The sequence below is a fragment of the Taudactylus pleione genome, unplaced genomic scaffold (genome assembly GCF_031769625.1).
Source record: "Taudactylus pleione unplaced genomic scaffold, aTauple2 ptg000026l, whole genome shotgun sequence".
In the NCBI taxonomy this organism is placed as follows: Eukaryota; Metazoa; Chordata; class Amphibia; order Anura; family Myobatrachidae; genus Taudactylus; species Taudactylus pleione.
In genome coordinates this window covers 10,134,756-10,161,033 of record NW_028284428.1, presented here as the reverse complement: position 1 = coordinate 10,161,033, position 26,278 = coordinate 10,134,756, and the positions used below count along the sequence as shown (strand labels likewise).

Genomic DNA, 26,278 nt, shown 5'->3' with positions numbered 1-26,278 from the left:
TGAAACAAACAAGATGTGCTTTAACTGCAGACTTTCAGATTTAATCCAAATCAGGTGAACGGTGTAGGAATTACAACGGTTTCTATATGTGCCTCCCACTTTTTAAGGGGCCAAAAGTAATGGGACTATCAACTCAAAAGCTATTTCATGGACAGGTGTGGGCTATTCCCTCATTATTTCATTATCAATTAAGCAGTTAAAAGGTCTGGAGTTGATCCTAGGTGTGACATTTGCATTTGGAATCAGTTGCTGTCGACTCTCAATATGAGATCCAAAGAGCTGTCACTATCAGTGAAGCAAGCCATCATTAGGCTGAAAAATCAAAATAAACCCATCAGAGAGATAGCAAAAACATTAGGTGTGGCCAAATCAACTGTTTGGAAGATTCTTAAAATGAAAGAACGCACCGGAGAGCTCAGCAACACCAAAAGACCCAGAAGACCACGGAAAACAACTATGGTGGATGACAGAAGAATTATTTCCCTGGTGAAGAAAAACCCCTTCACAACAGTTGGCCAAATCAAGAACACTCTCCAGGAGGTAGGGGTATATGTGTCAAAGTCAACAATGAAGAGAAGACTTCACAAGAGTGAATATAGAGGGTACACCACAAGATGTAAACTATTGGTGAGCCTCAAAAACAGGAAGACCAGATTAGAGTTTGCCAAACAACATCTAAAAAAGCCATTACAGTTCTGGAACAACATCCTATGGACAGATGAGACAAAGATCAACTTGTACCAGAGTGATGGGAAGAGAAGAGTATGGAGAAGGAAAGGAACTGCGCATGATCCAAAACATACCACCTCATCAGTGAAGCATGGTGGTGGTAGTGTCATGGCATGGGCATGTATGGCTGCCAATGGAACTGGTTCCCTTTTATTTATTGATGATGTGACTGCTGACAAAAGCAGCAGAATGAATTCTGAAGTGTTTCGGGCAATATTATATGCTCATATTCAGTCAAATGCTTCAGAACCCATTGGACGGCGCTTCACAGTGCAGATGGACAATGACCCGAAGCATACTGCAAAAGCAACCAAAGAGTTTTTTAAGGCTAAAAAGTGGAATGTTATGCAATGGCCAAGTCAATCCCCTGACCTGAATCCGATTGAGCATGCATTTCACTTGATGAAGACAAAACTGAAGGGAAAATGCCCCAAGAACAAGCATGAACTGAAGACATTTGCAGTAGAGGCCGACAGAGCATCATCAGGGATGAAACCCAGCGTCTGGTGATGTCTATGCGTTCCAGACTTCAGGCTGTAATTGCCTGCAAAGGATTTGCAACAAAGTATTGAAAAGTGAAAGTTAGATTTAGGATTGTTTAGTTTGTCCCATTACTTTTGGCTCCTTAAAAAGTGGGAGGCACATATAGAAACCGTTGTAATTCCTACATTGTTCACCTGATTTGGATGTAATTACCCTCAAATTAAATCTGAAAGTCTGAAGTTAAAGCACATCTTGTTTGTTTCATTCCAAAGCCATTGTGGTGGTGAATAGAGGCCAAAATATGAAAATTCTGTCAATGTCCCAATATTTATGGACCTGACTGTATATTCCCCCCCGCAAATTACCAGTGAGATTAACGCCACCTGCACTTGTTACAAGACCATGTATTAAGAATTTAAGATCATCATTATGGCTGCTATTATAAGAATCTGGTTCAGGCATTTTTTACAGGATCAAGGGATATCCCTATTTTAGCAAATATTTGCACTTTCAATGGAACATTGTTTTGTATTTTTTATTTGAGAGTACTACTATTATGACTCTTTCTGGAAATATGTCATCTAGTTAATTGGAATAGAGTACTCCTCCCTACTAATGTGCAACATTTAAGTGGTTTTTAAATAACAGTAACTATTCTGCTACTGTGTATATGTTTCTCTATTTTGTATCCATATTTATGAACTTGCTATAAAATTTTTCCTTGTGTGTGTGTGTGTAGGTTACAATCTTTCAATTGAGCAGGTCTTTTTAGTTTTAATTCTGCATAATTACTAGACGGAGCCCTTTTCTATTCATTTCTGCTGTGTTTAGTCTTACATATGAGCTTGGCGTATTGAAGCATCAGTCTATATACTGTATTTAGTGTAGTACAACTAACCTATGGTAAATTCTAAGAACAATATAGAGTATATATATATATATATATATATATATATATATATATATATAAAAACATATTTACCTTTTCTATTGGCGCAATTTCATTTTCCACTTCCATCGACCTCGGTCTCAGCTTAATTGGTTTGTCTTTGAAAATGTCCCCAAAGCCAAATCCCCTGATTTTTTTCGCCTGGTTTTCTGCTCCACCTGTTCCATTGGTCCCTTCTGACTTGGAGTCGCCCCCATCACTCTCAGAGCCAGCAGTATCTTTGAATCCTGGCAGGAGGAAACACGTACCATGACAATCTTGTCTGATTTGCAAATAAGAAGGCAACTGCTAATATGTCAGTTTTAAAAAAAGCAATGTCATTCGCAATAAATGAGGTTTATGAATAAAAAAATTATGTAGAAACAAATGAGTGTAAATGGTCACATACATTAGCACTATTTAAAAGAGAAATTTCCTTTTTGTCCTATAACTGATCATACATTATTATAAGTGATCATACCAACCCACCCCTCCTGAAGAGTGATGCACCAGCATACTGAACATAAGCAAGGAAAGATGCACGCATTAAAAAGCGTATTTACATGCATATGTTCAGTTGGCTTTACATCCCCAGCATATGTGCAAGGTCTATGTCAGATGTAAAAACCAGGGCCGTAACTAGGGTGGTGCGACCTGTGCCATGGCACAGGGCACCGCAGGGCAGGGGGTGCTGTTTGGGCCTGTAAATTTTCTGTTTATTATCATTCTCACTTTTACTTTCCTCTTTTTTTATCCCCTGCATCTCCAGGCCGCTCCTATCTCTTCCCTGGCCCTTCCCCATGAGGCCATTGCCCTTTTTTGGGTGCGCGTCTAATGTTACTATTTGAAAAATAGGGAAGGAGGGGGCGCCAATGCTCTTTCTGGCACAGGGCACCAAAAAGTCTAGTTATGGCTCTGGTAAAAAGTGTACATATATGCCCGAAAATAGCATGAGCGAACGTGTATAGTTAGAGTAGAGTTGAGGCTTGATAGTGTTAGTACTGTAGTAAATGCATTACTCTATTTGCAAGCAAAATAATAATGTAATGCAGTAACTACATATGTGTCCTCATACACTATTGTCACAGTCGCAGCAAATAGCCCTTCTTGGTGCTCCAGGTCCCATGCGACTTGGCTTGTGCTGAGCATCTATTTGCGTCTTTTAACTAGAATGTGCGTCTTAGTTGCAATCCAATGAGACTAAACCACTTAACGAAACTGCACTGGTATATTAGCTATGCTACACTTCATCAATGATATGCGGCACTAGATCTGTGAGCGAATCTGTATATGAAGTGCTACAATGCAGCAGTCACTCCAAGTTCCGTCATGCTTCATTTGTGACATATTTAAAACTAATTCCTGTGCGGTTTAAGTGACAGCTGGCATCTCTGGTACAGACTGAGTAGTGTTTTGCTGCGTCTGCGGAGCGAATAAGACATAAATTTAAAGAAAATTTCGCTAACCTACACCACCCAACATGGCTCACTTGTGCTGGGCGTTTCATGCCACATGGCACATTGAGCATTGGTGTAGGAGGACACATTTTTCTATATATAAAAACACTAATAAATGTGAAAGTTGCATGTACCATATAAATGCAATTTAAATTCAAACACAAATACAAACTAAATGCAATTAAATACAAATTTTATTTATCAAATGGGAATCGTTTTTCCTCCTGCAGTCCAAATAGAGATATCAAGTACAGCTAACACATGCAGGGGCATCCAGAGGGGCCGGGCGGGGGGACGGGTCCGAATCCGCCCCCCCTCCCTCTTACCTGTCAGCAGCCCAGCACATGCTGCTGTGTGCTGGGCTGCAGAGGGAGACTGCTCACTGCTGCTGACTCTCCTCTGTCTGTGGGGGAGAGCGATCACACTGATCACGCCCCACCCCTGGATTTGCATCGGGCTGAGGGACTCCCAGCGCCCCCACACCAGTGTTCATAGCGCTGCAAACATTTTTTTAAAGAGGTTTTGGCCTTTTCTATTGGAGCAATGTTTTTCCACTTCCATTAGCCTTGGTCTCAGCTTAATTGATTTATCTTTGAAAATATCCCCAAGTAATAGGGCCTGGGACGGCTCTCTACAGCCATGATCACATGGCCACCATGTCTTATAATATAATGTCAACACTACTGATGTAAGTACTCAGCTGAAGGCGTCATGCCACAATCAGTAAATCAAGTCATCAATTTTCATATCGGTGCAATAGTCCTCTATTACCAAGGGGTACGAATCCTGACAGGTTTATACTGTAGGTGTCTGTGTCCAGGTTGCGATTAGATGAACACACTATTATCACACTTGGCTTGTGCTCACCTGGACATTACCTCCCCTGTTCCACCTCTCTAGTCATAAGGGGTCTAAAAAAGATAATGTGTTTTTGGATGTATGTGTGCTTTCATTCGGTGCACACGTGCCATACGAAATTAGCATTCTAGTTCTACATATATAAAACAGAGATGTGTTCAATTGTACATGAGCCCAAAATGTAGGCAGTTATGTGTCCAAACTCTCAGCAACTGCTCCATGGTACCCAACTGAGGTTGTTATGGTTACCTGACCTAAAATAGGAAAGCAGAAAGTTTACCCAAAATGGGTAAATTACCAGAAGTGACCATACGTACGTATACTCACAGGTTCTCAAACTCGGTCCTCAGGACCCCAAACAGTGCATGTTTTCCAGGTCTCCTCACAGAATCACTAATGAAATAATTATCTCCGAATTTGAGAAGCACTGGTATACAGTGAATGTCCAGCTGCTCATTGCATTGAGTCTGATACGCAGAGGCCTACAGTATATATCCAGCGCCATGTTTGATTGCAGGTGTTATACTTACAGCAGGCCCTGCAGGTCTGGGGCAGTCAAGCCCCTCTTACAGTCTACTTACTACCTGACAGCACAGTTCCTGCCTGCTGTGAAGTGGAGGGCGACAAACAGCTAAAGTTAAGTATAGGAAAGGAGATTCAGTAGCTACCAGTAAATAATCAATAAGCTATTAGGGAACCAAGAGGAATAGTGATGACAGGTTACAGACGCTTCATATAAGCAGCAATCACCTGTTTTTCCTCTCTCAAACTCTAGCACTGGTGACGAAAGATGTGCTGCACTGGCATTCCACAGAGAAATGTTAGTGTATCACAACGTAAACCCGTATCACTGGCCGCTTCACAGTGCCGGGCGCGTCAGACCGGAGAGCAGAGCAGATCCCTCCCCCAGTATAAAAGCAAGGGTGCGCGGTTGCCGTTAGGAACAGTGAAGAGAGTGGACTGCGCGGATCCACTCTCTGTTTTAGCGGCCGCATGTTTGCTACTGGGCCTTCTGTGCAACTAGCAAGCGGGGCAGTATTTTGGCTGACTATTAGTCCAGATAGGAAAAGGGGCAATATCTGGGCTGGCTATTAGTCCAAATAGTAAGTGGGGCAATTTCTGTGAAAGCGCTGCCATCTGTGTCCAACCAGCAAGTGGGGCTGGCTATCTGTGTTCAGCTAGCACAGTGGTTCTCAAACTCGGTCCTCAGGACCCCACACAGGTCACATTTTCCAGGTCACCCAGCAGGTGCACAGAATTCATTACTCGCTGACACAGTTTAAAAGATCCACAGATGGATCCTGTGATGAGATCTGGAAAACATGCACTGTTTTGGGGTCCTGTGGACCGAGTTTGAGAACCTGTGAGCTAATACAAGAGTGTCATCAGGACCCCACACTGTTCACGTTTTCCAGGTCACCAGCAGGTGCACAGGTGTAGTCATTACTTACTGACATGTTTTAAAAGATCCACAGGTGGAGCTAATTATTTCACTTGTGATTCTGTGAGGAGATATGGAAAACATGCACTGTTTGGGGTCCTGAGGACTGAGGGCCTAATTCAGACCCGCTCGCGAGCGCTGAGCGCTCGCAAGCGGGTCGATGTTGCCCAAGTGCGCATGCGCACGACGGAGGCGGCTCCGTCGTGCGCATGCGTGAGACCCGATTAACGACGGCCAAGCCGTCGTTATGGGTCTCGCACCAAAGGGGGCGTGCTGTCGATAGTGATTGACAGCACGCCCCCTTTGGTGGGCGTGCCGGGGGCGTGGCTGCCCAGACGGAGGCGTTCCCATGGGAACGCCTACCGTCTGGGGCCGGCCACACTGACATCACTAGTGATGTCAGTAGGAGTGCTTTTGGCTCTGATAGAGCCAAAAGCACTCCAGGGCTTACGGCAGCGAGACCCTACCGCAAGGGTCTTGTCGCAAGCCCGATGGTCGCGATGGTCTTGACCATCGCGACCATCATTTTGGCTGCTCGCTATAGCTGTGGGTAGTCACCCACAGCTATGCGAGCGGCCAGGAGGCCGCTCCAAAAGGTAGGAGGGACGGCCCTGATTCAGAGCGAGCACTCTGTCAGAGCGTCCGGCTCTGAATTAGGGCCTGAGTTTGAGAACATGTTAGCTAGCAAGTGGGAAGTATCTGGTCAGCTCTTAAAAAATGTATTGGTGTCCAAACAGTAACTGGGGCAGTATAAGGTCAGCTCTTAAAAAGGGATGTAGTCAGCATCCCGCCATGCGGGATGCTGACTGGCGAAATACTGGTGCCAAAATCCCGACTGCCAGCTTCCCGAAGGTAGGCATCGGGCATTAGGGGGAGGGTTAGGGTAAGGCACTAGGGGGAAAGGTTAGGTTTAGGGTGCGGGAAGGGGAGGTTAGGTTTAGGCACTAGGGGGGAGGTTAGGTCTAGGCACCGGGGAGAGAGTGCTAAGTTTAGGGTGCGGGGAGGGGAGGTTAGGTTTAGACACTAGGGGGGAGGTTAGGGTTAGGCACCGGGGAGGGAGGGTTAGGGTTAAAGGTTAGTCTTAACATCTGTCCTTACGTGTGTCGGGATTCTGACTGTCCGGATGCTGCTGTCAGTATTCTGACCAGTGTCATACCAACCACCTTGATCTCATACCCAACCCCTTAAAAATGTATTTGTGTCTTAAAAGCAAGTGGACAGTATCTGGGTCACTCTAAGAGCATTTTCTACTCTAAAACAAATTAAAACCTATTTAAGGAATCGCATGAAACAGAGCACACTAAATAATCTGAAGCAGATTTCACTAGATCCTACAGACTTTCATTATGAAAAAGCTGCACACAATTGGGCCTCTAAGAAGAAGAAGAGAATAATGAATATGTAAATGTTAATTTTGAGTTTAATTCAATAAAGGGTCGGGATTCAACATTCCATTAATGCGATAGTCCCTGCCTGACTACTTTTTGCTACTACCCAGCTGGCCAAATTTTCTGGTGAGAACACTTGTGTCCTTTTCAAAATCCTTCTGGATGGCATAAATGTACGGCTGCCATAAACAAACACAGCATGTGCCTTATGTGAAGGCAGAGGGTGGAGAAGGAGGAGGAGTATTTTACAGTGCAGAGAGACAGAGCTCAGAGTGCTCCAAAGCCTCTCTGCTCTTCTACTGTGACTGAGGTTGTCAAATAACGGTGGAAACGCTGTAGAATTATAAATTATTTATAGTAGCCTGAAGCAACAAACCAAACTTCTTACTGCGCTACTTACAAAGCACACCTCATCTCTTCATGGGATTGCTGTTTTAATTTACACTGCTCTATGTTTTCTTAGGTCCCCGCAAGTCTCAATTTGTCCTTGGGCTTTTTCTTTGGAACTGTGCCCTATCGTATGGGCTGAGACCTAAATTAAGCTAGTATATTAGTTTGAATCCAGGCACTTAATAGATAGAAGCATTCCAAGGTCTGTCACCAGCAGCAATATTTATTAAACTCTCATTTTCACATTCAGGAAAACGGACATTAGCCTTTCTCAAACTGTATAAAAGGCATAAAGAAACCTTTTACACATACATAATGACGTTTTAAAAGGACATGTGGAGCACAGGAGGTAATTAGCCAATAAAATGACTTTCTACCAGGTTCATAACTGTTGATTACTTTCTCTTTCGGGACAATTAATGGTGTCATATATACAAAAGCTTTTAAGGACACATTATCTTACAGCTACATATTACAAGCACGGATCATTATTTAGGCAGTTACCTATAAATATGTCCAAAAAGGACAGAGAACAATAACGTTGGATTATATTAATACAGGTTGAGTCTCCCAGATCCAAAATGCTTGGGACCAGAGATATTTTGGATAACGGAATATTCCGTAATTTGGAATATTTGCATAAAATAATGAAATATCTTGGGAATGGGACACAAATCTAATTACAGAATGCATTTATGTGTTATATACACCTTATACACATAGCCTGAAGGTCATTTTATACTATATTTTTAATAATTTTCTGCATCAAAAAAAGTTTGTTTAAATACATGAAATTCATTTATGTTTCCTATACACCTTATACACACAGCCTGAAGGTTATTTTATACAATATTTTTAATAAATTTGTGATTTAAACAAAGTTTATGTACATTAAACCATCAGAAAGCAAAAGTTTCACTTTCTCAGTCATGCTAAAAATATTCCGTATTTCGGAATATTCCGTATTTCGGAATATTTGGATATGGGAGACTCAACCTGTATTTCTTTACATTTGTATAGAAGTCTTTTAAATGCTGGGGTCTATTTACAGACAGAAAACAATATGTAAACACAGCAATGCATTGGAGAAGATCCCCTTTACGCTTTTTAATTTTCATCAGTGCAGACACACTAAAGTTGGGTATACACCATAATATATATAGCATAAGATAGATCGTTCTGACGAGCATCTGAACTATATATCGTGTGGATTGTATAGTGTATACGCCCTATTGCGCTTGCATGCCAGTAGTTCAACCCATATGGGATGATGCAGTGAACAACGCCATACCGTTACATGCAGCATGGAATGATACACTGCGTGGACGTACACCGAATTGTGGAGTGTGTACTGCCTGTGAGATGTATTGTTACATTGCGTCGTTCTGTCGCTGGGTACACACATTGTATAGTGTATACTATATAGCTTAAGTCTAGTACTGAGTTGAACAAATGCTCATCTATGGAGAGTGTGAGAGCTTGCTCTGGAACTGTGCACATGCAAGCACAGGTGACGCAAGGTCATGAGCAGTTTTTATTTGTATGTATACTTTTGACTGAAGAGGTGTAACTGTAAGCTGTAACGTAGCGTTTTCATGTAGGCGAAGTTCACTGAGGGCGTGTCAACAAAACTGCAGACTACACATGCTTTCAGACATAGTGGTTCACCTATTATAGGGTAAATCCGAGTGTGCACTGATGATGATGACTAGTAGAAAACCAAGTGTACATATAGGGGGCGGACACACTGCAAGATGCGTACATCTCTTTATATGAGTGAATATATTCATTTTGTCTCTTTGAATAACACCCCACACATTAGAATGTCTCTCGTCAGCCTTCTACCTTTGATATCCAGACTTTCTTAGAACAATTTGAGTCGTGCTTATATCCTTACACTCAAAAGACCTATTACAGAGGAGGAGGGAACTGCTGCTCTCAAGATTCAAAAACCATCCAAAGTCCCTGCCCCTCATGGTTTTACCATGTCCAATTAACAAGACATTTACCCAAGAGCTGACCCCGAGGCTGACACAGTTGTTTAATTATATTATGCAGTGGGGTACGTTTCACATGGATACTACCCACTCCCATATCATTGTAATTCCCAAGCCCAACAAGGACCCTGCTAACTGCTCTGCTGATATCTCTTTTGAAAACAGATATTAAGCTCTTTGCAAAGGTGTTGACGATGCGTTTGAAAAAATTTATGATCAGGGCCTATTTAATAGACCTTGATCAATTTGGATTCAAACATTGGATAATGCTAGATGTACTGTCAACATCGTCTACCACCTCTATAAACATAAAAAGTCCTCTGTAATTTTGACCCTCAACACTGAAAAGGCATTTGATCGTCTTTCTTGGCCTTTTATGTTTCAAACTTTGCAGAAGTTTTGACTTCAAGGCCAGTTTTTGGAGGTATTCCACTCCCCCACCACTAAGCTCCTCACCAATGAGCTTGCTTCCTCTGTATTCGGGTTGAGTGACAGCTCTAGTCAGTGCTGTCTGCTTTCATAACTGTTATATGCTCTGAGTATAGAATTTGTTGCTGTTTAGATGTCCAGGGGGTCCTTTTCACTATAAGATATCCCATTTTGCTGATAATGTCTTTCTGACACTTACAAACCCCTTAATCTCCCTTCCTAATTTGTTTCAGACATTGGATCATTATGGCCAGGTTTCTGGCTATAAGGTCAACTATATCCAAAATCTGAAGGACATGATTTGCATATACACCCACATATTCTTAGTACTTTGGAGCTTAATTTTACATTGCAATGGAGACCTTCCTCCATTTGTTATTTAGGAGTCCAAATCGCAAACATTTAAGATCAACTAGTTAAATGTAATACCCAAAGTGCTCTATTAATATTTTGCTGCGGGAAAACACTTTTAAGGTCTATATGAAGCAATGATGGAATATATTACCAGTATTACCAGCTTGCTTCACAACAACATCCCTAAATGTCACATGGTCTGGGGGCCTTGGTACTCCACCACTCCTCACTTCCTAGTATTTCTTAATATTGTTGGTACTGTTTATTTCTCTTGTCTTTGTAATTCTTCTATTACTATCTTAAGGGGGGTATCCACTAGACGATAAAGTTGAACGATTGAACGATAATGATAAAATCGTTCGATAATCGTCTGAACATCGTTTGAACATCGTTTGCAAATCGTGCAGTAATTGTTTCTAACGATGTACGATGCGCGCTCCCGCTGGTCGTTTGATCGTCTCCTCCATCGACTGAACATGCAGGTCAATTTCACTTGATTGCTTACAAATCGTTTACACATCGTTTACACATCGTTTACACATCGTTTACACATCGTTCACGCTGAACGATCAAACGATGAACCACTATCTGCCCACTATAGCTGAAAACTCTCAATCACAGATTAAAACAACATAGTTTATTGTTATATCTTTTGCAAATCGTTTGCATATCTTTTGCAAATCTTTTGCAAATCTTTTGCAAATTGTTCAGAGTGGAAGATCATATTTCAAGGGAAACTTCAAGGGAAAATCGTTAAGATGTTGGACAGGAATAAAATCGTCTAGTGGATGCCCCCCATTAAACTTAAGTATTCACATCATAAGCAGTAATATAAACTCACTAGCATACACCAACATTGTTTCACGCCGCCAGCTTTCTATATATTGTTGGCTTTCCCTATTTTTCACCCTGACTGCTTAACTGTGTCTTCTGTTAATTTTTCTAATACGTATTTGGTTTCTATTGTTATACTGTATGATTTTTCTCTTGTTGCTGTAATAAAGAAATGGGGTGGGGGGCTATGACTTGTTTATATACTGTGGCCTATACCAAACATTTTTTCTTTCACAAGACTAGTCTGGCAGACATGGGAAGGAGAAGAAGTGTTATGTCTACCCTTTAATTCCTCCTCCAACGACCCCTCTTTCTTTACCTCCCGCCACTGCTCCATACAGAATACTGACTCATGTAGGGAGCTGTATGGACGTTGTTGTCACCTCACAATTCCTCTACCTCACTTTACCTTCTCATATTTCTTGCGACATTCGATTGCACATTGGGAGCAGAGGTCATGGGAGGAATAAGGGCTAGTGAGGCAGAACAGGAATGGAAACCTTGTCTGCCTTTAGCGGGACACTAATAACCATAGATTTTAGCAATCAGAAAGCAATAATGTTCCATTACTGTTATGAAACGATGTGATCTGGCCAATAATATTAAATTCAGTTGTTTTTCTTGAAAAAAATCCATAACAATCAGAATATTTCCTTCTATTATTTTTATACTTAGAAATAAAATAATTTGTTCCAAATTAGAGGTATTAGCAGCCTATCCCATGGCATTTCTCCAGGACTGCATTATATCAGTGCTACTACTAAGTTCTTCTTGGGTGCTGATTGGCAGAATCCTGTTGACTGTTTGTTGCTTTTGAATAAGAAGCTAATCTCAATTTATTACACCCATTTTAGGGACTTATTGGATTACCCCACATGCTCTCAAGGAATGTCTCGCTGGCTCTCTCACATTCCTCACCTGTGATTGGAAGATTTGCTTAAGACCCATGTATAGTCCTGCAAAATATTAAAAATATTACTTCCACAGTGTATACTGAATTGTCCTTAATTATTTTACTCAGAACTTATCTCTCTTCCCACAGAGATTTTGTTATTGGACATTCAGCTACACATAATTGCTATAGGTGTATGGAACCCATGATTGATTTGTATCATTGCTTCTATCAGGAGTTCCTGGTTGCAGGTTAAATATGTGGAGTCTTACTTGATTAACTTCCTGCCGTTCACACCCAAGTGGGTAGTTTTTGGTATTCTTTCTGCTCTTCCCCGCATCACCCCTGGTCATACTTGCCAACTCTCCCTGATTATCAGGGAGACTCCCTGAAAAAGTAGCAATCTCCCTGACTCCCTAAAGAGCGCAGCAATCTCCCTGATTACACCATACCCCCATAATGAAGCTGTTATATATATATATATATAAAAAAACAGAGATATGTACATTCAAATAGGATCATTAGCATCAGTTCCCTGCATTGGTTATAAGGCACAATGATTCCTATTGCCACATGCATTTTCTGAAAAGTGTCAGTGTGTTTTCATCAACAAGTAGATCTTACTAACTGCCAAGGCCAAGCTTTGTTATCTTTACAATATGAACCGGGCGGAGGTGGTTCTTGATAAAGAATTCAAAACAGCACGATTTTTGATATGTGGGTGATCTATATTGATACTCTGTCCACAGATCAAATTCACAGATATTCACATCATATACACTGTTACCTCCAACGTGACAAAGCTGGTGACCCTCCTATTCTGCCCTAGTATAAGTGGCAGCGTGGCCTGTTGCTATACTGGGGGGAGACCTCCCTGGGGCGGGAGGGTGACAGAACGAGAGACAAGACTTTTCAGTGTTGTATGTTTTCATACACCCTTTATTTATCTATTTAATCTTTTACAAATACAGTATTGTCAAAACAGCAATTTTGCTGACATTCTGGGGTAAATTTACTAAGAATCGAGTCTGATCGAGATGACAATCTCTGGTGAGTGTAGGCATGTTTTTCATCTCGCAAATTTACTAAAGGCAAACTCTGGCTACATGTCAAGCGGCCTCTGATTCGCTGGCGTGACGTGGGAATTCCCGTGGCGTCCCGTCAGCTGGCATTCGCGAAGTATCGGTATGTGTGACAACACACATACCGATACTTGTCCGTCTGGCTTTGTGTAATTAGTTTTCTTGTTTTGAAAAGACCCCCCTGGATCCTACAGAGACATGCGAGAGGAAGGAGGTGAGTATAGGATCTTTGTTGCAGGTACATCCTTAGGGATTTCTACATTGGTGAAGGGGACAGATCACCTGGCAGCAGGTAAGTATGTGTGAATGGGATAGGTGTATGTAATAAACTTGTACTATATAAGGTGTGTGTGTACTGTCTTTGTTTAACTATTTATTTTACAGCGGGTGTACGAGTGCCGGCCGCCTGCTGGCACTTGTAGTTCCACAAGTGCCAAAGGGCAGGCATGCTGGCACCTGTAGTTCCACTGTAAAATACAATAGTTCACTACTATTTAACACTTTATTACCCCCATACCCACAGCCCAGGGGTGCGGGGAAGAGCCCCAGGCTTCAGTCCAAGCCTGGGGTTTCGGGAGAGGGGGGATCCCTTTTTTAGGGGTCCCCACCTCCCCTGAGATTCCCGGCTTGGCCTGAGCGGCTTGGGGTGTTAATGCTTTAGCCATGGAGCCCTGGTGATAGGGTCCCCTGGCTGTGGCATTACACCCCGGTCGGTTTGGGTCCGGTGCTGGTTTTAAATATAGGGGGACCCTCACGCAATTTTTTTCCTTCTATATTTAAAACCAGCACTGGCCCTACAGCCTGGTGCTAGTTCTTAAATTATGGTGGAACCCTACTCGTTTTGTTCCCCATCATTTTTGGAACCAGGACTGGCTGACCAGTTCAGGGCTGATTATGCTTTTGGGGTGGAACCCTACGTAATTTCTTTTTAAACATTTAACCCATTTTTTACAGGTCTAACACACAAGCAGCCTTCACATATCTCACTGATATGTGCAGGCTGCTAGCTCGGGAGAGATTTGAGGTGAGAAAACACTGCAATCTCGGGTGAGTAATCTCTTCTAAAACTTGCAACTCAGGGGAGATATCCTCGATCTGCTTCACCATCGGAAAACTCACTTTCAGCTAAACTCACTTCTTAGTAAATTTGCGAGATGAAAAACTGGAAAATCACCAGAGATTAGGCGAGGCAAATCGATAAAAAACAAGACTCTACCAATCTCGAATTTTAGTCAATTTACCACTCTGTGTTCTATTTATTGACTCTTTGATGTTTTTACTGTCTAATGTATACTGTATCTATGATATTGACCTCTTGTCATACATCATGTTTTGCCTTACACTGTTACACATGTGATGCTTGAATTACAAAAAAGTTTTAAAAAACAATGATAATGTGTTCCGATAAAACCTAAGATTTAATCAAATGAATCAACACAGTCTGCTGGTGCGTCTTAGATGCATCGGGAGTAGACGCATTTTCGACAAAAAAAACCCCGCAAAATAAAATGCCTGGCGCTAGCAGAGTCTCACGGAATATGGCGTGCCGCGACAGGATTTGTAGTATGACTGCAGCAAAGATGTATAAGGACTCATCTGTATAGACTTCTATCTATATGTAGCATTACAGTAGCCCACCAATGCCTCCCCCTCCCCCAATACACCACTGCACCTTAATACACACTGCTTTACCCTCACTGCACACCTCCCCCCAAAATAAGACTACAGACTACACCCCATTACAGGCTACATTTCACTACATAGGCTGCCTCACTGCACCTCTCCACCCAATACACTACCTCACCCGCCTTAACACACTGCACCTCAAACTCCCCAGTACACACTTTCTCATTGCACCCTTCCCCACTACACTGCCTCACCCCCACTACAAGCTACTCCACAATACATACCTCTTCATTGCACCCTCCTCCAAAAACACTGCCTCACCCCCACTACAAACTACTCAACAACACATACCGCTTCATTGCACCCTCCTCCAAAAACACTGCCTCATCCCCCCACTACAGACTAGACCCTGTACACACTGCCTCATCCCCCCACTACAGACTAGAACCTGTACACACTGCCTCATCCCCCCACTACAGACTAGATCCTGTACACACTGCCTCATCCCCCCACTACAGACTAGACCCTGTACACACTGCCTCATCCCCCCACTACAGACTAGATCCTGTACACACTGCCTCATCCCCCACTACAGACTAGATCCTGTACACACTGCCTCATCCCCCCACTACAGACTAGATCCTGTACACACTGCCTCATCCCCCACTACAGACTAAATCCTGTACACACTGCCTCATCCCCCCACTACAGACTAGATCCTGTACACACTGCCTCATCCCCCCACTACAGACTAGATCCTGTACACACTGCCTCATCCCCCCACTACAGACTAGATCCTGTACACACTGTATCATCCCCCCACTACAGACTAGATCCTGTATACACTGCCTCATCCCCCCACTACAGACTAGATCCTGTACACACTGCCTCATCCCCCCACTACAGACTAGATCCTGTATACACTGCCTCATCCCCCCACTACAGACTAGACCCTGTACACACTGCCTCATCCCCCCACTACAGACTAGATCCTGTACACACTGCCTCATCCCCCCACTACAGACTAGACCCTGTATACACTGCCTCATCCCCCCACTACAGACTAGATGCTGTACACACTGCCTCATCCCCCCACTACAGACTAGACCCTGTACACACTGCCTCACCCCCCCACTACAGACTAGATTCTGTACACACTGCCTCATCCCCCCACTAAAGACTAGATCCTGTACACACTGCCTCATCCTCCCACTACAGACTAGATCCTGTACACACTGCCTCACTGCACCAACCTCATTATCATTAGGCAAAGTCCTGCGGGAAATTCAAAAGAAAACATGGGAAACAGCCCGTACCCCAAAGCAAAAAAAAAAACATTGGGTAACAGTAATAATGGTTATTACTGTCCCAAAGAAAAATAAATTGTTCTTTAAAAATGCAGCAAATGGATGATTTGTGCATTTTTTTATGTAAAAAATGATACAAAGCAAACTTTTTTAGTTTTATTACAAATGAGTAAAACTTCCAAGTACTTCCAAGGGGTTCTGAAGGGGTCCCCGACATTTTAAGCTTATAATAGGGATTTTTAATTTCTTTAGTCCTGCTCTGGGGCTGTGAGAACATAGCCGCAGTAATGCCTATAAAAATTACTGCAACTGATATTCTACCCAGCAACTGAATATGAAAAATGCTGCTTTACCCAGGGCCGTAGCTAGGGTAGTGCGGCCGGTGCCATCGCACAGGGCACCACAGGTCAGGGTGCGCTGTTTGGGCCTGTCAAATTTCTGTTTATCATCATTCTTGCTTGTAGCTTTCTCTTATTTCATTCCCAGCATCTCTTGGCCTCTCCTATCTCTTCCCTGGCTCTTCCCCATGAAGCCATGGCTCTTTTTTGGATGCATTATGTCCCTTTGAAAAATGAGGGGGGCACCAATGCTCTTTCTGGCACAGGGCACCAAAAGTCTAGTTACGGCTCTGGCTTTACCATATAATGTCTTGCGACTATGAGAAAAACAGAGCTCCTTAGTGCACTCCTGTAACACCCGTCCCCTTCTTGGTCCTATGCCAAATCTTATTGGGGTTTAGAGATGGTCGTTAGTACAGTGTTGGGAATCTGGCCTGTAAGCACTCTGTCCAAGAATTTAATGCTGATGTAATATTGTTTCCCACCTTCTGCTCTGTGTCACTGACTCTCATTATAGCAGCATAGTTTTAGTTTATGTTCATGGTATTTTGAGAAGGGTACAGTACATAAGATAACTGAATCTCTTCTATTCTCTGAGGACCTTGAAACCTTGCCTAGAAACAATTATTTAAACAATTAGAAAAAATGATCAATAAAAAAGGTAGGGACGGGGGTCGTTCTGAGTTAAGAGTAAATGCAGGCATGAGATGCAATGTTCATCAGTGAGAGATCATCTTGGACTGAAAGCGGTGCAAATGGAAATTGTGTGGGTCGTTTTTACAGCATGGAGTTTGCATATTCCATAAATCTAAATCACAGTGTGCATACAGACCTTCACAATATTTGTGTGTAGCAAAATACAGTATCTGCTTTGAAAGTCCCCCCCAAAAAAATTAGAACTACAAGCAGCATACTGTAACTTCTTCATAAAACGAAATGTAATATATTATTACCAATTATCTTAAAGTGTCGATCTCAATTATTATATTACTAGTTAGCAGCCTGTCAAAATGATGGGACATTGATTGACGCGCCTGCAAAAAGTCACGTTTGAGTGCGGGTGGGCTGCGAGTAGAAATGTCACATACTCTCCAACATATCACAGTAAAAACCGGTACAGGGGGCGTGGTCACAATTAAAAGGGGCGTGGTCACATGGGAACACTGGGAGCTGGAGGCAGCTGGCACTGGCTGGTTACTGTTATACTGTTAGAGTGCACTTGATGTTCATCTCTATATATATTATTATTGTGCACTTGATGTTCATCTCTATATATCACTGGGGGCTGGGGGCCAGTTGGCGTTGGATGGTTACTGTAGTGTTACATAGCAACAGTAATCATCCAGCGTCGGCTGGCACCCTGCCCCCAGTGATATATAGAGATGAACGTCAATGTGCCCACTAACAGTAAATAGCCAGCGCCTACACACAGAGCCTGCAGACAGCTACGGAAGGGAGCCGCCTGTCAGTGCAGCACTGCTGAGAAATCCGGAACCTGGTACAAACCGTAAAAAAACGGTATTGTACTGGCTAAAACAGTACAGATGGAGGCTATGATATCAGCAGCGGCAGCTGTGCGCACCCGAATGAAGCAACAATTGAATTGCTCCATCGGGCACCATTTAGTGGCAGCCAGCGACCAACACACTTGACTTCCCCCCCGTATAGTTGAGGAGCAGCGTTAGGGGGGGGAAGAGAGAGAGAGAAGAGAAACCGAAAGATTGCATAAGAAAAGAGGTGTTTTAAACCTCTAGGATGGGGGCAGGCATGTGTGCAAATTACTTGTTGGAGTTAGCCTATGGCAAGCAGGGGCGGGTTTGTAACAGGAACATTATATAGTGGGCTAAAAGTGTGGGCCAAAGCCTCTTTGTTCCAGATTCCTCCAGGACAGGGAAGTGCATTTTGTCAGTTGTCATTTTCCTTAATAAAACTCTCTTAGGCTTCTCCTTCTTCTCTCCTCCTTTTCCTTATTGTATTTAGTCATTCTTTTCATTTACTTCATATCATTGCTTTTACTTTTCCTTTCTGTCCTCAATCACTGTCTTTTCTGATTTCTTGTTCTGCTGGGGGTGGGTGTAGCTACGTCCTGCCTAGTAATGAGCCTCCCCAGACCCTGGTCCCTGGCTCCACAGTGCCCCCATGTTATTAGGGGCTGCAGGTGTGGTTCCCCTATTGATAGTTCTATCCCCCCTCAGGCTGCTGCAGCTTTGTGGAAGGTGTGCCAGTGCGGGGGAGGGGTGCTTCCCTTCAGTCCTTAATGCCCCTTGTCAATATCATCTTTGTGGCTGCAGTGGCCAGCACCATAGGCAAATGCAGGAGGGGTTTATGAGTGCCTTGCCTGAACCCCCCCCCCTCAGCCCACACCATGAGGACTACAATAGAAATAGCATATAATACTAAAGTTGCGTGTTTTTTAGGATCCCCTCAGTGTCACAAATGAAATAACTAGCACTACAGTCCCTGTTGATCTTTTAAATGTGTCAGCCAGTAGAAAAAGTTAAAAAGCCAGTAATGAATATTGTTGTGCACCAACTAGGAGATCTGGAAAACATGCACTGTTCGGGGTGCACTGATATGGACCACCTATTGGATCAATTATTAATACTGGATAATACACCATCCAGTACATAAGGGGACCAATCTGTGCATCTATGTCCAGGACAGTGAATGGTTTATTTTTCTGCCCTCTCCCAGATTCCCTTGCTCATATGATCTGTAATGGAGCCTGCACATGAAATAAAAAGATTCAGCTCAGACATGATGGCCCTACTTCTACATATAATTGCTTACTGTGTTTGCTGGTCCTGTATATGCCAGAATTATTTCATTCAGTACATTCGTATGATGTATTTTATAGCTGGTCTAAGTGCTGATTATGCCCTCTTAATGGTAGAAAACAGTTGCAGCAAACAGTGTCAGTATTATGCTGGGCATTGAGGTATCATTGGGGGAATAGAATGCTTTAGTGATGCGTTATCTGACAGTAAGGGGTAATGGCTTTGACACTGCTTTATTTATCTATAGCACCTAAGATCTAGCTTTTATCTCCTTTGAATCATTATTATCAGTCAATAGAGGAGATTGTATTATATACTGTATTCTGAGCGTTTAATTTACAAAATAGACAGAATACATGTGCTACAGTGAATTTCTACAGGGTGCACAGCTTATTATTGCAATCACTGCCCCAAGCAGCTATCACCGGGAAGCTCCATTCTCAGCTATGCTCCTACTTCGACAAATATACATTGCTGGAGGTCACGCAGCCTTCGCGTCCTGCTATGAGGGGTACAACGCGAGCAAAGCAGCTAGTTCAGTTCGTCAGGGCTAACAGCAGGCGTCTGGGGGAAAATGCTTCGCCTTTAATAATTCCACCTGTACGCAGGGACGAAAATGTCGTTTTCGTCACCTCTGCTTGCGATGTGGTGGCAACCACCCAGTTGCCAAGTGTTTCAAGGTGGGTGCCCAGCAGCAGCCTGCACAGCCAGCAAAAGGCACAAGTGCTAAGTAAAGCTCCATCCCCTGTCCGTGTCACAGCGATAGCAAAATGGTTGAGTTGGTACCCGGTTCTGCAGGACGCAGAATTTTCGTTAAAAGGCTTCAGTTTTGGTTTTCGTTTACCTATTTGCAGGGATGTCGACACATATTCGCCTAGAAATTTGAAGTCTGCCTTTGAATTGCCTCACATTCTTAGGGAAGAAGTGGCTGGCGAGGTTAGTGTCAGGCACATTGCAGGGCCTTTTGCAGAACCCCCATTAGGGATCTTGTGAATTCCCCAGTGGGAGTGGTTCCCAAGAAAATTCCAGGAAAATACAAGCTCATGCAACATCTGTCTTATCCGCCAGGCTCGTCAGTAAATTATGCCATACCAGTTGAGGTTTCCTCGGTGGTGTACCAGTCTTTTGACGATGCTTTGGACGTCATTAGGTGTTATGGTCCGGGCGCACTGATGGCTAAGATAGATGTTGAGTCAACTTTTCGTCTACTTCCTTTGCACCCAGAGTCATTCCAGTTTATGGGTTTTTAGCTTGGACAACGGATATTACATAGACAAATGCTTGCCTATGGGGTGTTATGTGTCCTGTGCGTTTTTCGAGCGTTTTAGCACCTTCCTACACTGGTGCGCGGAATTTATTTATTTAATTTTTGCGGTAGTCATGGGATAGCCCACTATCTCGATGACTTTCTGTGTGTCGGCCCTTCCGGTTCAGGCAGATGCAGTTATCTTTTGTTTTCTTTACGAGCGCTGTTTTTTCATTTGGAGTTCCCCTTGCTGCGGACAAAACGGAGGGCCCTTCCCCTTGCTTGTCATTCCTGGGTATCGAGATCTGTTCCTCGGCGGGTTCTTGTCGCATTCCTCTCGATAAGCCTGTCAAGTTGCGTAATGCCATAGCGGAATGCACGGCTTCCAGTAGAATTACCCTGCGGCAGGCGCAATCCCTCCTGGGCCTGTAAAGTAACTCCAATGGGCAGAGTTTTTTCACGTAAATTGGAAAGGGCCACGGCTGGTGTCACTAACCGAGACATTTGCTACGTTTATCCTCAGAGATTAAGCAGGACCTCTCTGTCTGGGTCTCGTTTCTTCAGGATTTTAATGGCGTTCGGTTGTGGATGTCTTCAGCCACTGACAATTTGCAGCTGCAGCTGTTCACCGACACAGCAGACACCACGGGGTTCGGATGTTACCTTGATGGCTCCTGGTGCGTTGGCCGTTGGCTGGAAGAATGGGTGGGAAAGGGTTTGACTAAGGACTTACTCCTTCTCAAACTCTTTCCCATAATGGTTTCCTTGGAAATCTGGGGGGAATGGTTACGCAATCGCAGCATCATTATCAGGTGTGACAACCTGGGCGTGGTCCATGCGATACAATCAGCAACATGCGGCTTCCCTGCTGGTTTTGCGCTTGCTAGCGCTCACATGTTTGCTCTGTAACATCATGTTTAAGGCAAGACACGTTCCTGGGGTGGAGAATGAGATAGCCGATGCGTTATCACGTTTCCAGTGGGCTAGGTTCCGATCTGTGGCCCCTGGTGCTGACGTTGTGCTTTGCCCCTCTTATGTTTGGCAGGTGATCGAGCCGGCATGGAGGGCTTAGCAGAACAGTCTCTAGCCCCCTCCACGTTGCGAGCATATCGGCAGGCATGGAATGAATGGGAAGATTATTCCCGTAGCAGCAAACAGGCAGGTAAGAGTCAGCATCATTCGATGTTTTCTTTTATTTGGAGTCTCCGTTTGGCTGGCAGATCCAGGGCTTCTGTTGCGTGCTCTTTGGGGGGCATTGCATTTTATTGTAAATTGAAGGGCCAACCTGACTTTACTAAAAGTTTTCTGATTGTGAAGGCTTTAAAGGGTTGGGCACGGGTCTCCCGGCCAGTAGCTGACCGTTGGAGACCTGTGGACGCTCATCTGCTTCCGGCAGTATTAGGGGCGGTTCTCGGAGTGGCTCTTACTGCGTATGAGGCGTCCTGATTCAAGTGGTGTTTTCGGAGGCTTTTCACGGCACCTTGAGGGTATCGGAGCAGGTGGCATCATCCAAATGGGTTGATGCCGCCATGCTCCTCTCGGATATCCTGGTCAGTGAGAGGTCTGTTCTCTGTAGGATTCGGTGGTCGAAGACCGACCAGACTGGTAGGGGTAGGTGATCTCGTTGGGTCCATCTAGGAACGAACAGATCTGCCCCGTGGCACTAGCTATGCGGTATGAGTTACTGCGGCCGGATGTTCCTGGTTCATGACTCATGCATATGGACAGGACTCCGCTTACCAAATACCAGTTTTTGAAGAGGTGTGTATCAGTTTTAGGCCTCCCGCCTCAAGATTTTGGTACACACTCGTTTCTGATCGGAGCCGCAACTTCGGCGGCAGCTGCGGGTTTCTCGGCATCAGAAATTAAGGCCCTAGGACGTTGGAAATCGGATAGTTATAAAGGTTACATTCGACCTAGGCGTTAAGGCCCTTTGTTTAAAGTCATTTCACAGTCTGTTCCGGTTACGTTTATATTTTATGCTTGCCTGGTTTTTGTCTTGTCTCATGTACTGTCCTGTCTTGTCTGTTACCCCTGTCCGTCCTACTCGGGATTAGCTACTCGCCATTGCTGGCAATGGGAGTCTTGAGGGATTTTACAATTTTTACCTGAACTGACGGATTCAATTCGGCTATTCTCAATCATTTAATTAGGCCATAGTCCATCCCTCAGCAGGTTTTTATTTTACCTCTTGCCGAGTTCACCTGTTTTTTCCCAATTCCCCCCCACCCATTCTTCCCCTTTGTGTCTTCTGTTTGTCTCAGCCACTTTAAATAGTAAAGTCGGCGACCAATAGAAAATTTTTCTTTTTGGCAGATACTCACTTATGTTCTATCAGATCCCACTAATACACCATAAAATTTTATTGTTTTATGACAATTACTAATTTTTTATTTACTGCTTTCCTCCACCTTTAGGATTGTTCTTTGACACGCAGGACATTTGGGTTATAGGCCACTCATATTTTCTGGGCTGCTAGGTTTGAGTTCAGATCAAGCTCCAATTTTTGAATATTCAGCTAGGGTCCGTTGGATAGGTTCCAGAGGTATGAGATGGCATTCCTTTTGTCCTAAACTGAGTATGCAAGGCTTTTTGGTAGGCCACGTATTTTGGTGGCTTATTTAGGAGGCAACGACTTAGGGCAGAGGTCCACTGTAGAATTACGAGTTGATATTGTCAACGATTTGGCGAGGGTGCTATCGGCCTGGCCCTTGTGTAAATTAAATTGGTCTTGCATTGTACCTCGACAGGTCTGGCGTGGGGTTAGGAGTTTTCCTGCTAATGACGAAGCTAGGAAGAAACTTAATTTCGCAGTTGCCAAATTTGTGATGGCCAATTATGGCCGTGTCATTTACCATAAGAACATTCAATTTCGATTTAGTTATATGTATAGACCTGATAGAGTTAATTTAACAGAGGAGGGTTTGTCATTGTTTATTGGGGATCTTTTTGAGGAGTTGGCGTTATTGGGGTAGTACTTGGTATGGTGGCGGTGCGGCGGTTCTATAAGCAGAACCTTGCTGTGGCGGGAAAGAACAGCAGGTCGCCAGTGCGGGTGCAATTATGATTTAAGGGCGCTCCCTTCGTTGACTGATAGTTGGCTGTACCAACCTAACGGGGGGCAGTATCACCACCTAAACGGGTGGGAAGTCAAGATGGGGGTGAGCGTTACCTTTTGTTGATGATATGAGTTACATGGTTATGTGTATGCACTCTGGGCGATCTACGCCTGCTATGCCTTTTGTTGTTTGTGTGTGGGCATAGCAGATCTGGCTGATTTCTGGCCGTCCTTTCTTTGCCACCATACATCCTTAAATAAATAATAATTATTATTGCTCCAATAAATCGCCATCAAGTTATCTGCCAAATCCACGTCTCAGTGTCTTTATTTTATGTTAGTATAAGTGGTTTGCACACATGACAACACCTCATCCGATAGAAGGTTTAGAGAAACCGAAAGATTGCATAAGAAAAGAGGTGTTTTAAACCTCTAGGATGGGGGCAGGCATGTATGCAAATTACTTGTTGGAGTTAGCCTATGGCAAGCAGGGGTGGGTTTGTAACAGGAACATTATATAGTGGGCTAAAAGTGTGGGCCAAAGCCTCTTTGTTCCAGATTCCCCACCCTCCCTCCCCTATAAATTTTGGTATGTTGTGGGTTTGGTTTTGGGTGGCGGGAAAGAACGGCAGGTCGCCAGTGCGGGTGCAATTATGATTTAAGGGCGCTCCCTTCGTTGACTGGTAGTTGGCTGTACCAACCTAACGGGGGGCAGTATCACCACCTAAACGGGTGGGAAGTCAAGATGGGGGTGAGCGTTACCTTTTGTTGATGATATGAGTTACATGGTTATGTGTATGCACTCTGCGCGATCTACACCTGCTATGCCTTTTGTTGTTTGTGTGTGGGCATAGCAGATCTGACTGATTTCTGGCCGTCCTTTCTTTGCCACCATACATCCTTAAATAAATAATAATTATTATTGCTCCAATAAATCGCCATCAAGTTATCTGCCAAATCCACGTCTCACTGTCTTTATTTTATGTTAGTATAAGTGGTTTGCACACATGACAACACCTCATCCGATAGAAGGTTTAAGAGAGAGAGATATGTATCTGAAATGTGGTCATCTATTTACCCAAAACAAATAAGTATATATCCATGCTTCCAGTGATTTTTGTTTTGGATGACTTTATTTTTTTGGAGTGAATACTCACTAGTTGTGGGTTCCGCTTCATGTAACCGAGATGACGGTGGTACAGGAGGACAGAGAGTGAGCTGTGCAGGTGTCATTGAAGAACCTTGACAAAAACAAATATTAAAAGGATTTAAAAAAATATAAAGTATTTATATTAAGTTTTTTTTTTTCACTTGGCTTGCATATGCTTCTGTATAACAGAGATCAGCTATACTGTAGGTTCCGCTACATGTGTCATGGAGGATTTGTTAGTCGGAGTGATAAGTGGAATATATCCACTAATTTTAGTGAAGTGCCTGTGGAATAAAGAAGGAAAAATAATTTTACTATAACACTGAAAAACATTAAAACACTAATACTACCTATAAAATGAATATACTCAGTATTCTCCCCAGAAAATAGCCGGTGGGGGCCCTTGCAATAATGAAATGTTGAAATACTGACCTTATATTGAATTAAATGTATTCATAATTATGAAAGAATTATTATTAATTGATTTAGTGCCCAAATACTGCCCAATAATTGCTTTCTGTACACAAATTATTTTTTTAACAGCGCCCAGATACTGCATAATTGCTTTTTGGACACAAATAATTATTTAAACATTGCCCAGATACTGCCCAATAATTGCTTCTTGAACGCAGATTATATTTTAAACATCGCCCATATAATGTCTGCCCAATAATTGCTTTTTGGAAACAAATAATTTTTTAAACAGTACCCAGATACTGCACAACTGCTTTTTGGGCACAAATAATGTTTTAAACAACACCTAGATCCTGCTCAATAATTGCTTTTTGGACACAAATATATTTTATACAGTGCCTGGATACTGCACAATTGTTTTTTTTATTTGGACAAAATAAGTTTTAAACAACACACAGATACTGCCCCACTTGCCAGCCCTGATACTACCCCACTTGATAGCTACACTAAATGCCCCAGTAACAAATATGTGGCTGCTGAAATGTAGAAAGTAGGCGCAGGAGGACCACTCTCTTCACTGTTCCCCAGCAGCTATTCCTCCTGGCAACTAGACCCTTCCTTTTATACAGGGTGAGGGATCTTCTCTGCCCTCCAGCCTGACACCACCCGGCGCTGTGACACGGCTGAAGGTCATGCTGCGCTGATGTTTCTTTATGAAACTTTTGTCACAATGCTGGGTGGCAGGGGATTTTTGCCAGACAGACTGCCCAACAAATGAAGCATGGGAGAACACTGACAGTCCTATAATTTGTTAAGGAATATGGAACTATGGGCAGTACAGTTGTGCAATATTTACAGCCGTAAGTAGACAGTTTAGCGGTCTGGGCAAGAAAGTGCATCAAAGTACATGCCATATTTTTTTTCTATTGATTTTGTGCAATTATTCTCTCCTCCACACATTCTCCTTACATAGATAGCTATATGCTCTAATGACCCCACACTTTGTTATACAGTCCCCCAGCCATATCATGCCAAACTGTAGTGCCCCTTGTCACATCATGCCATATGGTAGTGTCCTCTGACCACATCATGCCACACTG

The 26,278-nt window shown here is 43.3% G+C and overlaps 1 protein-coding gene across 2 annotated transcripts in view; it reads right to left on the bottom strand.

Moving 5' to 3' along the window:
• The window catches only part of SH3KBP1 (SH3 domain containing kinase binding protein 1), a 509,392-nt gene that overhangs the window by 178,609 nt on the left and 304,505 nt on the right, over positions 1-26,278 (bottom strand). For both annotated transcript variants that reach the window (XM_088451614.1, XM_088451615.1), the window contains exons 6-7: positions 24,772-24,855; positions 2,195-2,388 (exon numbers count right to left, since the gene is read on the bottom strand). In XM_088451614.1, the coding sequence (XP_088307740.1) occupies positions 2,195-2,388; positions 24,772-24,855 (278 nt within the window). The remainder of the gene's footprint in view (positions 1-2,194; positions 2,389-24,771; positions 24,856-26,278) is intronic.